At 51.6% G+C, this 13,573-nt stretch overlaps 1 protein-coding gene across 1 annotated transcript in view; it reads right to left on the bottom strand.

Annotated features, from left to right (window-relative positions):
• Window positions 1-3,245: 3,245 nt before the first annotated feature.
• KLF8 (Kruppel-like factor 8) overlaps window positions 3,246-13,573 on the bottom strand; it is a 37,124-nt gene continuing 26,796 nt past the window's right edge. Inside the window, exon 4 of the mRNA XM_010569158.1 lies at window positions 3,246-3,424. Within this exon, the coding sequence (XP_010567460.1) occupies window positions 3,246-3,424 (179 nt within the window). The remainder of the gene's footprint in view (window positions 3,425-13,573) is intronic.

Below are 13,573 nucleotides of genomic sequence, written 5' to 3'. Positions count from 1 at the left end.
TTCTGTACATGCAAAAATAGAGAAATAAAAGCCAAGGCTTGCTGTGGTTTTCCTTCAGAGTCTTTTTTTCTTTAAGTGTTGCCTTTGCACTAGTAAAACATTTGCATGTCAGCGTTTGCATGCAGACCAGTGGTGCTGCTTGGGAAGTAGTACTGGATTGGGGTGTTTTTTTGTTAAGACACTTCTTCCTCTGCACCCCCATCAAATAATAAAAAATATATATATATATATATATACACACACACAGAGTCTATGTGAGGATGAGCAGATAGATTTTTTTTTTTTCTGTAGTGAAAAAAAACAAGATCATCAGGAAAATTATTTAAAATTCCCCTAAGATTTAAAGCTGCCTGTTGGTTGTTTTGGCTTTGTACTGTTTTTCAGCGAACAGGTTTTGGGCCCCATCAGCACAGCAGGGGAGGGAGAGATGGAAATGGAGGCGTGGGGGAGGGCGGAGCAGAGGTTTCCTTCTCCAAAAAAAAGAGGGGGGTCAGTGAGACCCCTCTGAGAGGCCCACGGGTGAGGGCTAACCCCAGGACCAGCCTGATGGCACAGGCGGCGGCTGGGCTGACCTTGTGCCCTGTAGTTTGGCTCACACCTTTAGGAGGTTCAACCACAAAGGATACACCAAAAAAAAGGTCTTCCCACGTGGAGGTTGCAGTTACAGCCGTGGGGGCTGCTGGCTCCCCGTGGGGGGGGTGCGCGGGGACCATGGTGCCGCCGGCTCGCCATGCCAGGGCTCACCCGCTGAAGAGCTGAACGGGTGCCAGCAAAGCCGGGTGGAGCCCAGCAGGTCCCAGCACGGCTGCGTTGGGTCCCCACCAGCCCCATCGAGCCAGCCTGAGCTTCCTGGAGACACCGGTGGGGCTGAGGCATCTCCACGCTACCCTGAAATTCCTTTGGCGTGAGCTCAACCCGCCGTGCTGGCAGACAAGCACGCTGCTACACCCTGCACCACCGCCGTTCTCCGAGGGTTTTTTCCATCATCAGAGACCTTCCCTGAGGCTCTCCAGGCCCATCTCAAAGCAGAAGCAAGAGGTAAAACTGTCCCCTGCATGGAGGCTTAAGGCCACGCACCATTCCTACCCCCCCATTTTTGGGGGGGAAGATGGCACTGTATGCCCTACTCACTCATATAGCTCAACCCAACCTCCAAGGTGAAGTGGGAAAAAGGAGGAGCCCAGGTCACAGTGGTGGCATTGGCAAGGTCCTGCTCTCTGCCCTGAAGAGGAGCCAGACCCCACAGCCAACAAGGCAGATGGCAAACGAGCCCATTTGCACCAGCACCTGCCGATCCTGACGACAAGCAAGGAAAGAGCTGGAAAAAGAACATGGAGGACATACACATGGTCAGGAAAAGCTGATTTAAGAGCCAGGCTCTCCAATCCTCAGTTGAACGCGGTGTCAAGAGGGTGCCGTCATCAAACCCTCCAGCCAGGCAAAGACCCCAGTGCTGCGGTCTGGAAAGCCCTTGCCACGCACCGTCAGGGAAAGTCACCCAAGCCGGCTCCCAGCAATTCAGTGGCCTGACTTCACCCCTCCATTCCCACCCTCCCTGGTGGCATGGAGAAAAGAGGAGGCTTCTTGCCAAAGAGCCACACAAAGGGTTCACTGCAGCGCTGCACCGCTAGTCCCGGGCACATCATCCATCCCAAAGCCTACACCACAGCACGCACACCTCACCCCCCTCAAATCCTTCCTGCCCTCCTCTCCTGTCACACCAGACCAGCTACGTGCACCGCAGGTGTGATCAGTTTTATTTATCCAAGGCAAAGGACAACCAGGAACCCAGCTACGGTTTTTGGCTAATGTGCGGTTTGGCAATAGCAGAGAGGGGTGGCCTTCAAATTTCTACCACCTGAAGATGCCACAGTTTGGCGTGGCCTTTCAGTTCACACTGCAGATGCGCATCAGCCTGCGTGTTACTTAAATTTGTTTGAGGAAGAATAAAAGAGGAGGACGGTGTGGGGGAAATCAATATTCTGTTGAACACACTGGGCCCATTATTTGCTCCTGATTTATTTATTACCTGCACGGCTGCTGTTTAAACTGGCATGGCCTGGTTCTTGTTCTGCCTAAGTTTAACCCCCGGTAGACTTTGAAGAATGGCTGATGTGCCCCACGCGTCACAGCACCCCACAGAAGAAGAGGGAAGGTGCCTTACGGAGCCCAAGGCAGTGAACCTGTGAGGTAGGTAACATGATTACAATCTGAACAGCAGGATTTATTGGAATTTTTTTCAAAGATGCTTTTTTCTTTTTTTCTTTTCTGTCTGAATGTGATGAAATGGCAACAGCAAAAGACCGGTGTGATTGGCGATGACTGATTCCTTGTGTGCATGTTCAAGGCATGAGTAGAGCCTGCCCAGTGCTTTTTGGAGAAAGGCACAGTGTGTTCTGGGAAACCAGAACTTTATCAGTGGCTTTTTTGCAGTCCTCTGGGTGGCTTCAAGACCCATGCTGGTCCTCCCAGAGACACCTGAAGTCAAAATTCATCTTGGAAGCAGAAATGCTACAGACACAACCAAAAAACCTGGCCAAGCAGGGCAGATATTCGCAGCCCCGAGTGAGCTGGCTGCCAGAAAACCACAGGTGAGCTCAAGGGGACACAGATGATGGCTTTTGTCATCTGCTTTTGTGCTGTCCTTTGCTTGAAGGCACGTCAGGTAAGTATGTCATAGGCCCTTTCGTCTGTGCCCCCACAGAGACCGGGACTGTCAACCCAAACAGCCCTGGGCACATGCTCCTGTTCTCGCACATCAGAGGTACCACGGCCATGCCATGGGGCAGTCCAAGAGGATTGCACCGACAGTTTGAAGTGAGACCTCTCACGCACGGCCAGGCTACCAACCCATCACAACCTCCTCAGGCTCACCAAAGGCACTGCCCCGAAAGGGGTAAAAAAATCCCAAAGAGCTTGAGACATGAAGGACAGTTGCTCCTGAGTGACAAATAAATAGCAGGTTTGCTGGAAGAAAGCCCTTTGGAATCCAAGGTCCATCGCCCCAGCGCTGCCGGTAGCTTCGTCATGAGATCAGTCTGTAATTAAAACTCTTTTTTAATGAGATTTTTTTGAAAACCAGAAACAGTTGGGGACAGGGCTTGCAGAGGGGGCTTGCCCACCACCCTTGCCCTGCCGGTTGATCACAGCATGGGTTTGTTCCTATGTACGAGAAGAGGAGAGGCCCCCTCGGAAAAGAAAAGAGTTTCAGCTGCTCTTGGAGAAGTGGCGAACGTAGGCGGCTCCTAGTTTTGGTGCCGCTTCATGTGGAGAGCCAGATGGTCAGAGCGGGAGAAGCACCGGCCGCAGGCTATGCACTTGAAGGGCTTGGCGCCCGTGTGCTTCCGATAGTGCCGGGTCAGCTCGTCGGAGCGGGCAAAGCGCCAGTCGCAGCCTTCCCATGTGCATTTATAGGGCTTCTCACCTGCGAGGAAGAGCCACAGGTCACAGGCACAGTACAGCCCCGCCGCCGCTCAAGAGCCTATGTGGACACGCAACTGCCCGGCCTCCTGAATACCCAACCCATCCTCTCAGAGATGCCCGTCCTCCTTGGGAGGCCCTGGAGGGCACCCAGGGCTGCCCGCTGCAAAACAGGGCTCGTGGCCACGCTGGTGCTTTGCACTACCAGGGTGCACTTGCTGTACACCATCCATAGCCACCAAGGGACCGTAAATTGTTGAGCTGCAGTAACCAGGTCTTGTCCATGTGCCCCCCTCTCTGCCCCACTTTGCTTTCTAGGCTTGGTTTCTAGTGCTGTTCAAGTTCCTGTTGGATTTTGGAGCATTTCTGGCTAAAAATTTTTCTGAGTGAGTTTTTTGTTTGTTTTTATTTTTTTAACTAAAAAGCCAAAAATTCCTGTGGAAGGTGTTGCTGCTCATACAGGTGTGGGGGGCATGAAACCATCTAACGCTCTTTGCCTCAAAGTTCAGCCCTGCAGCAGCTCTCCGTACACAAAACACTGTGTTTTCTTCAGAGCATCTGGGTGATGTAATGCCTCTGCCCTCTCCCCCACTCCTGCCCATACACACCTATTCCTGAACTGAAATCAATTAAATTGTGCAACTTCTCAGCCAGCTGGGAACTGGGCTGGAAAAGCCTGTGCCCGCTTCCAACTGCCTGTGTGCCCAGGTTGTAGAGCTGAACCCTGGCTGCAGCCCTCTCCACGCATGGGTGTGGTGCTCTCAAATATTAGCCCTCGCTCTTAACAGCCTGAACAAGCAGGCAGAGTTCAGGGAATGTGCTGACTTTCCCGACCTCAAATATTTACCATTTCATCGGCCAATTGCTGAGCGCACCACCGCGGCATGAATGCACGTACACATGCAGCATGCATGTACAGGCATGTGTGTCGTGCTCCGACATGTTTCCCAGCGAACGGCCGTTCCTCCCCGCAGCCTGTGTGCTAGGTTTTGGCCAGGAAACAGAAAACATTCAGCCACAGCAAGATCTACAGTGTCTTGCATGCGCTGGACAAAATATGAAAGCACAGACATGTGAACCTGGAGGAGACAGGGCACCAAGACCACATCCAGCTCCTCAAAAAGCCCCTGGGCTCTGCACCATGGGGAGGAGAGAGGTATATTTTTATGGCTCAGGTAAATAGAGAACTTAAGAGTCAATTTACAAGCAGCACGCTGGATGTTTTACGGCATGCTGGGGATCTCAGGGTTTGCGTTAGCATGCTAAGACAAAGGCGGGATTTGCACTGTGCAGCCACAGACATTGTCCCAGCCAGGTCACCTGGCTGGGTCAACCCTACCAAGGCCCTTTAGTTTCAAACAATAACAGGTTGATCTCCAGGATAGAAACAAAATGCTTTCCATTGTCCCACGAGCTGGCTCCATCTCCCAGGACAGCACGGCAGGGCAAGCTCAAACAAAGGACCCAAACTGGCATTCCCAGCCCCCGGGAGGCGGGTGAGCAGCCACCGGGTTATATATTTAATCTCACAATGGCACCCAGGAAATGAATGGTGTCTCCAGGAGATGAATACAGCCCAGCCCATAGCAACGGGCAAACCACAAGAAAAGATCTTAGAGATCATGTACTTCTCAGCCCAGCTGCCATCAGGCGAGGAATCCAGAGAAAGGGTGTTATTAACCCTTCAAGTGATGGAGCTGAAGTGGCATCAAGCGTACTTAGCTGGCAGCAGTTGGGACGGGCCCTGCCATTGTAGCTCCGGCGCCATGCTCAGTGAGGCTGAGGCCACAAAGGCAAAAAACGAGGCTTCAAAAATTAGACGCAGATGCCTTGAGCCTGCCTGCGTATGGCACTCTGTTTTGGATTCCCTTCTTTTTACCCGCCCCACAACACTACCAGTTTTCTTGACTACTCAGGTCACATCCTCCTTCGCCTCTCTGCCCTTCCCTTTTACAGCAAGTGAAGTGGAAGGAGGTAAACACACTTGGATTTCCAGCCTAATTACTGGGAAACCTGGAAAAATGACTGCATTTTATTGGGTTCAAAAACTGCCCAGGTTTGCCTGGATACATCTCTATATTGTGACTCGTAGAGACGGTGCCTGTCTCAGATGGGTCGCATCTCTGGGCACAGAGCTAAGACCCATGCTCTGAACGGAAGGGGAAAAGAGATATTTCATTTTAAAGCGAGAGCCCTACCATAGCCCTGAATACAGACTGCTGTTGTGACAAATGCTTATCACCACCCAGCCCTCAGAGCCGGGACAATGTCCTTCCTGTTCCTTTCTTCCACCCCTTCCGTGTTGTTCTCCAGCCCGCTCCTACCCAGGCCCTGCCAAAAAAATATTGTACCTCATGCACAAAGAAAAATTCTTTGCTGGCTTGTTCGAAGGACTGATAAGATGAAAACGGAACAGAGCCAAGTGCAAGAACTGATTCCCAGCCTCAGGATGGGTTTTGTTCGTTGTTAATAAAAAAGAAAAGTGAACTCTGGGCCAGCTTAATTGCTTTCAGTAAAGATCAGCCCTTCTATAAAAGAGATTTATGAGGGCACTGATGGTTCCTGGACTACCTGAGGATCTGATAAAGTTTCAGGTATAATAAATGCCTTAATGAGAAGACCTGTGCTTGAATGCACAAGTGCCACTGAGCTAGGTTTACCCCAGGCAAGCTGGTTGTAGTGGGAGCTCCTCTGTGCTAGTGACCCCGTTTACACCAGCAAGGGTGGCCCACAGCACCTTTGCCCTCGGGAATGAGGGCACAGCCTTTCTGTTCGTGTATTGGGAGCCCTTCTGTACGTGTATTTGGCTGCTCCAGTGATACACCACTAGCAGCTGCTAAGGGGACAAGCACTGGGTGCAAGTGGTCTGTGTGGCTGGTACACAAGGAGATACAAGGGGTTCCTTCCTCTCCTTGGGAACCACAGGGGCACTTGACATAAAAGAGACAGCCCTTGTCTCCTCAGAGGTCATATAGATGCACCACATACCTTTAGGCAATCTTTCTGTAGGCTACGCAGAATCAGACCTGGCTAGGATTTGGGAGATCTCAAAGGAAGAGCTCAGAGTAATAGAGGTTTTGGGGGCACCTCCCCCTCCCAATCCATCAACTCGAGAGCCTCCAAGAGTTCTCCTAAATTCTAGTCCATCCCTCCAGAAGGCAAGCAAGTGCACGCAGCAGTGTACGGTCGCTCTAAACCAGTGCAACCATTGGACTTTTTTTGACATTAATATCAATAGACTTAACTGTGCTCCTTACCCCAATAACCACCCTAGATTAAGGTAATCTACCCAGCTACATTATCACCACCATTACCAGGCACAGCATAAGAAGTGCAGGCTGGCAGAGTTTCCTGATGATGTGGTGCTCTTACCTGTGTGAGTCCTCTGATGTGCCTTCAGGTGGGAGCTCTTGGTATAAACTTTTGAGCAACCTGCAAAAACAGAAAAGACACAACTTCCCTGTGAGAAAGGGGCCCTTCCTCAAACAAATCCAGAACATTTATATTTGAGGTTAGGGACAGAGCAGGCCTGAAAAGCACTCTGGGTAACAGTATGCAAATAAGCCTGGCTATACCTGTTTTGTTTCAGCAGAAACTAAAGAGCATTTGTTCTCCAAGACAGACAGACCTTTACGACACTCCATCTTTTGCCATACAACCCTGACACCCATGGGCATTGTGCTGGGAATTAGGGGGGTGGGGAAGAATCAGGCACAGACTTTCAAATCCCCCTTTCTTCAACCAGGTCTTCAAGGCAGGATGAAAACATTAAATTCACCACTGTTAGCTGCTGGCTTTGTGCTGCTGTTTGTCTTTCTGGATTCCAGACGTAACTGGTATCACTACTGCAAGGCTGGAGGGAAGATGTATTTTGTAATAGTCCTAGCCCCAGCAGATATGGTAAAATGTTCCAGGAAACGCCAGGTACACTGTGGAGCCACAACCTGGCTTTCAGGATCCAGAATAAAGCCAGTGGGAAGTTTTTTCAGATCAGCAACAACAGGTTTAATCAAAGGAAGGGTCTTAACAGAAACACCAGGACTTCGTCAAAAGTTTCAACAGGCATCTCAAAATGAATCATTGCTAGTCCCTCATTTCAGTTAGATAAAGCTTAGAAAAGCTTCTCATGCTGCCTTTATGGCCCTGCTTCACTGCGTTTTGACAAGTATATTAAAATATGAAGTTTTATGACCTGCATAAGCAACATAGTCATATTTTTTGTTCCACGGTTTCCACACAGCCTAAAGAAGCCTCTTGTAGGACATCACCTCTCCATGCTGTCCTGCTCGGGAGGTGCAGGAGCAGCTAGCTGCCTTTCCCTTCCCCATGCTAGGAGGGGTGAGGGTTGGTGACTGAGTTCAGTTTTGCTTCTGATGCTCTGAAGCCTCAGTGGTCCCTCACACAGTATGCATGAGACCAAGGACTGCCTCCCTGCTGGACACAGAAACGAAGCCAGCCAAGCACCCAGAGCAGTTTCCAAACCCAGCGGGAGCAGCACAGAGAAGCCAGAGCAGGGCACGGCTGAGCTTCATTTCCCCATGACCCTGTAGAGGAAAAAGTGCTGCGGCCGCCACCTGGAAACTTGGATCAGGGCTTTGCAAACAGGTCTCCCCTGTTCATCAGGTTACTGGTGTGAATTCGGCATGCCTCCTGTCGCTTCCTCACGCAGACCATGTCAGTAAGACCTGTTGCACCTGCCACCAGTCCTGACTGCTTTCACCTCTAGCTGAACCTCAGTGTGAAGGATTAGAAGAAGCCCTCTCTGCACCCTTAATCTGTCTCCCACCATGAAGGTAGGAGGTAGAAAATTCAGCACAAGCTGTTAACCACAAGAACATGGGTGCAGCTTCTGGCTCAGAAAGTCCCTAATCTGGAGGCTGCCAGAGGGCAGGAAGGTGTTAAGCACAGAAAGATCTCACTAAACATGTCCTATTCTTATATACTTCCTCGGGGCACTGCTGGAGACAGGATCTGGGCTAGACAGGCCTCTGGGCTGACCTACTACAGGCACTCTTGTGCCATGGAAAGAGCACATAAATCTTGCAGGAGGCAGTTAGGAAATGACTTTCCTCAGTTCACACACCGCCATGGGAGAACTGTTTGCTAATCCCCAACAGCGCGATGGCTGGGGCTCGGCCCAGGAAGTGGGAGGTGTGTGCCCCTGCACAAGGACTGGTGATTTTCATGCCCTCACGCTGCTGTCACTGGGGTTTCTCGCTAGGAACATGACTGCTTCTCTCCCATGCGGCATGAATGACAGTTTGCAGCTGTGGGTCCCATAAGCCCTCTGTGCATAGTGCAGGAAACACTGCAAGATCTCCTCCTGCCAAGGTACGACAGGTCTTTAGATGGACATGCTCATGCAATGAAGTGACACACAGGGAACAGCTTCAGCTCTGGGCTGATCGCTACCCTGAAATGCCTTTCCACACCATCCTGATGCAGCACATGAAGACACTGAAGGATATGACAGAGAGATATTCAGCTCATTGCCTCTTTGGAAGAAGAGAATTGGGGCTGCAGAGAAAGACTGTGAAGGCTGCTTATGGAAATTACTGGATGGTTTGCCACCTATTATGGGAGAGTGGGAAAGGAAAGGCCAGGGAGAAAGCCAGCATGGTTTCATCTGCGGAGGGCATGTGGCTGCTCAGGGTTAGGCAAGACCAGAGCGAAACAGGCAGCTAAGGCAGCAGATTTCCAGGAGCATCCCTGTGCTTTGCAGGAGCTTTCTGCCTCTCAGAGTCAGGCTTGCTTTTGCCAGAGTGCGAAGGGGAAATGGAAAAGGAGAAAAAAGGCATCAGCTAGCACAGGCAGGATCGACCTCTTATACTCCCTTGGTGTCGGTGGGAACCCCACTTCCCTGGGGCTCTCCACCCAGCTCCATAACTCCCTTCAGCACGCGGGCAAGGTGATTTCAGATTAAACTCCTGTGGAGGCCCAAGGCAGCCCCCAGCCTCAGTGTGTCAAGAAGAGACAGCCCCCAAAGCTGAGCCAGTACATCAACCGTGAGCATACCTGGGTAATCGCAGTGATGGATTCTCCTTTTCTCCAGCTCAGGGTTGTTGCGTCTGTTGTATTTGGGGGGCTGCATGACAAGGTGCCCTTGGGAGAGTGTCCCAAGGCCACTGGGGACTGGGGGGACCTGGGACGACTGGACCAACTTCAGTCCAAAAGTGGCTTCATAGGATGGTGGGGGAGAGATGGTGTTGATGAGCTCAGGTTGATTTTCTGGGCTGCCAGGCTGTGAGTTGGGGGGTGAAGGGGGCAGGTTCACCCCTGGAGCAGGGTAGAACTGCCCTGAGAGGCTGAAGTTTCCCTGTCCCTGGGAGACATGTGGGTACTGCTTAACTGGCCCCCCTGGCTGGACAGGTCTGTGGACCACACTGGACATGGTGTTACCTGTGGACATGGTAACACCACTGAGACTGTTGATAGCTGTGGTGCTGTTGGAGGAAGATGTCAGAGTGGTAATGTCAGCGCTTCCGTTGCCAAGAGGCATCTGGTAAAGCTGGGATTGCTGTGGACTAGTGGATAAGGGGATCTCAGAAGGCATCTCCTGCTTGATGAAGATGTTGTTCACTGCCACTGACTGGGGCATGCTGAAGACACTGGTGAAGTCGGGCAGGGTCTGCGTGGAGCCGGAGGCAGAAGAGCAGGGCTGGGCGAAGCTGGTGCCAGGCTCTGTTTTGATCTGTGGGAATGGTGTCATGGGTTTGGGTGGCCGGTAAAGTCCAGTGCGCAGGTGCGTCGTGTCTGGCAGAATCACATTGATGTTCACGCTGTATGGTGTAGAAGTGGGCTTCTCTGTGGAGAAGAACTCATCCACCACTGAGGCACTCTCCCGACGGTACTTCTTGTCTGGTATCATTGGGATGGGTGGCACCTCATTTGAAAGGTACTTATCCAATTCAGACCGTGCCTGTGGCAAAAAACAAAAAACGAGAACTTGTGAAGAGTGACCTTGACACACTGGTGGTGGGAGTCCAATGTTCAACAAGTACTTAAGAGAGCAGGAAATCGAGCAAGCAGCAAGAATGGCCCAGGAGTCACAGCCTGCAGTGATTAAGCTTCAGTCTCTGACTCAGCCAGACTCCCCAGGAGTGAATCACTGTCCTCTGTCCCACTTCCCTCCTACCTATTCGCACTGATAACAAAGGGTAAGCTAGGCAGAGGATGCAGTTATGAGAGAAATAAAGCCTGATAAAGAAGTCACAAGCTTTAGGTACAAAGCTTTCGTCACAAACAGGAGAATTTAACACTAGAAATGGGATGAGATCAGAAACTGCTCCAGTCAGCCTAACGCTTTGGGCATGTTGGATCTGCAGCCCACCTTAGACATGCTGATTCTGGTCTCCTTAAAACTCAACAGCCTGAGATGTATTGCATTTTATCCTAGGACAATATCTTTGACTAACTGAGAATATTCTAGGACAGCATCTTTAAATAATTGAGAACAATGTGGGCTATAGCCCTAGAAATCTAGGCAATGTTGCCACTAATTCAGTGGACTGTGAGCCTAAAATGGAAGCTGCCAGTCATACTATTACTGTCTTGTCTTGGTAAAGTGACTCAGCCCTCACCTAACCTTTGGGTTAGTTCTAGTTTTGTAGAGCTGTTTTTACAAGTCTGGGTTCTCCAAGCTAACAGGACCTCTAGCTCAGACAATCACCCCTTGCCAGGTTTCTTCCCCTCCTGGTTCATGTCTGATGCGGCATCCCACTGGATCCAGGCCCAATAATTCAGCAACCTGATGGAGCAATCCGCTAGGAAATTCATCCCCTGGCATTCGATGACTCAAGTTCTGCTCTTTGTGGTTAAAGATACCAGTGCTAATGCTCTTCTATAAAGCTACAGCCTTTAATTATGTGGTTATCCATGTGTCAAGCTCATTGCAAAGCCCTCGTAGACTCATTCATATGTAGAGGAGCTGGCAAAACCACCAGGTTTCCCTGGCAGAGCCTACAGCGCACTTCAGGAGAGCAAGCTGATCTCACCCCACACCCTGCACGCACGCTTGAGCCGAGGGTTTTACAGCTCTGAACTATGTCACTGGAGTGCAATGGGCCAAAGTCATCCTTGCTGCAACTTCATTGCTCTTAACAAAGCTGGATGGGATCCAAGAGATTTCCTCGCCCTTTGCAGTGAAACCTATCACCTCTGCTTCCAGCTAATTCAAAGAACCTTTGCACCTCCGCAAGCCATACTGGCAACACATGGGTAAGCTGGCTTCCACCCAAATACAGGTACGTGCCACAGATACACTCTCCTCTACAAAGGTAGAAGCTCAGAGCAGCTGGACTTGGAAGTGCTACACTGCACTGGGACCGTGTTTTCTACGCTGTGGTTGCTGTACTGGTGTGTGTACACATTGTGCTGTAAATCCTGTCTGTCTTCATCGAATGTGCAGGCCCTGAAAAGTCCCTGCCCTCATTAAAGGAAGCTATGTCTTGGCACTACAAGCTCACTTAGTGCCACATCCTCACCTAACTGCCTCTGCTCAAGGCAGCGCTGCCTCCAGCAACACCCCCCTCCCCATGCTCCAGTGAGAAAACCCTTGCTCAGGCATACCCTAAAGCTAAGGCATCAGCGGGAGGCAGGAAAGAGAATCAGAGACCCTCAACTCAGTTCTATGCTCCCTCCCCTGCAGAGTCCAGCTTGGGTTCCTGCCCAAGGGAGAACCACGTCAAAGATTTGGAGCTGAACCCTTCGTGCTCCTGCCCTGTGCACCCACACTGGCATATTACTGCTACCCTTGGGAGTCAGCTTGCTCTAGGCAGTACCAGAGGCTCCGAATGCCATACATACCTGAGCAATGAAATGACCCACTTGCCAGGAGTGGGGGCAGGGGGAAGGGGTTGGATGCCTTTTACTTCTACACTTCCCTTATCTCCAGCATTTAACTTTCTCACCTTCAGTTCCCAAGGGAAGGTCTCCACACACACACCCCCACGCCCCCACCCCACCCCCCGCAACTCCAGTGGGTCCTTATATGGCAGGTGACCAGGCAGGTATATTAAATGTAGAAAGGCATGGAGGGCCCTAATTTCAGATCCAAAACCTGCATTCTCAGCCAGAGTTCCCCTGTCCACTGCCTGCCCTCCTCTTCGGTGTCTCCCAGCCTCCTTTTCTCTCATAACCACCCCTACCTGCAGGGCAAAGTCTTCTTCTCGTCATTCCATTAAAGCCTGATAAATCCACTTCTGATCCTGAGCAGCCCCAGGGTCCTGGGGAAAGGGGGCGTTAAGGGGCAGCTGGTCAGCAGAGCAAAACCAACGGGCTTTCACCAGACAGGAAAGGATACTAGCCCTGTCCGGAGCTGCATCCCCACTGGTGTGTGCAAGACCTGGAGGGTGAGGGCCCCACCCTGCTGGAATCCAGACTGACATAATGCTGCTGATTGTGTCACTGGTTCCACACGACCCCGAGGGCCCCAGCATTCTTCAAAGAGGGAGAAAGGGGCACTTTGCTTGTTTGTCGCCCAGAAACACCTAGCAACCCTAGTCTGCTCTGGCACTGCTCGCACTGGGTGCTGACACCTAATACCAAGCCATTTCCCTGAACACCTCCCAGCCAATGCTCTATCCAAAACCAACTCGTCCTCGGCCCACGGTCAGTACAATTGGGATGACTAAGTGCTGACACGTCCGTGTGGCATCCAACTCAAGTGTCCTGAGTGCAGGTGTCTCTATCTGGCTGTCACTCACAGCTCCTTTCACGGTCGGTGGGGATCCAGTTAATGGAGACACACAAGCCACGAAGGAGTTAGATAGCTACACAGGCACCTGCCTGGGTGGCTTGCACAGATGGAGTGGGAGGAACACACCCCAGCTGGCAGCGGGGGCAGAAGGAAGGAGCGGAGGTGCTGCCATGTCCTTGCCAGTGGATCTGGGCGGCCCGCACTGGGGCGGGGAAGCCCCAGCTCAATCTTTTAGGGGCTTTAGCGGTACCTCTCACCAACGGGGGCAGGAGCGTGCCAAGAGGGAGAAATGAGGAAAGCGCTTCACCTCCATAATGAGCGGCGGCATCCGCTGTTCCATCCTCATGGGGTGCAGCTGTGGGGCAGACAGGCCTGGGTTAGTAGGGCGGCCTCCCCTAGGCCACGACCACCCCCCGCAGGCCTCCCCCAACCACCCCCGGCCATGAAGGACCTCAC

This window comes from Haliaeetus leucocephalus, unplaced genomic scaffold (genome assembly GCF_000737465.1).
Source record: "Haliaeetus leucocephalus isolate CR32 unplaced genomic scaffold, Haliaeetus_leucocephalus-4.0 Scaffold262, whole genome shotgun sequence".
Taxonomy (NCBI): domain Eukaryota; kingdom Metazoa; phylum Chordata; class Aves; order Accipitriformes; family Accipitridae; genus Haliaeetus; species Haliaeetus leucocephalus.
The sequence above is the reverse complement of the archived record's forward strand: the minus strand, read 5'-3'. Positions and strand labels throughout refer to the sequence as shown.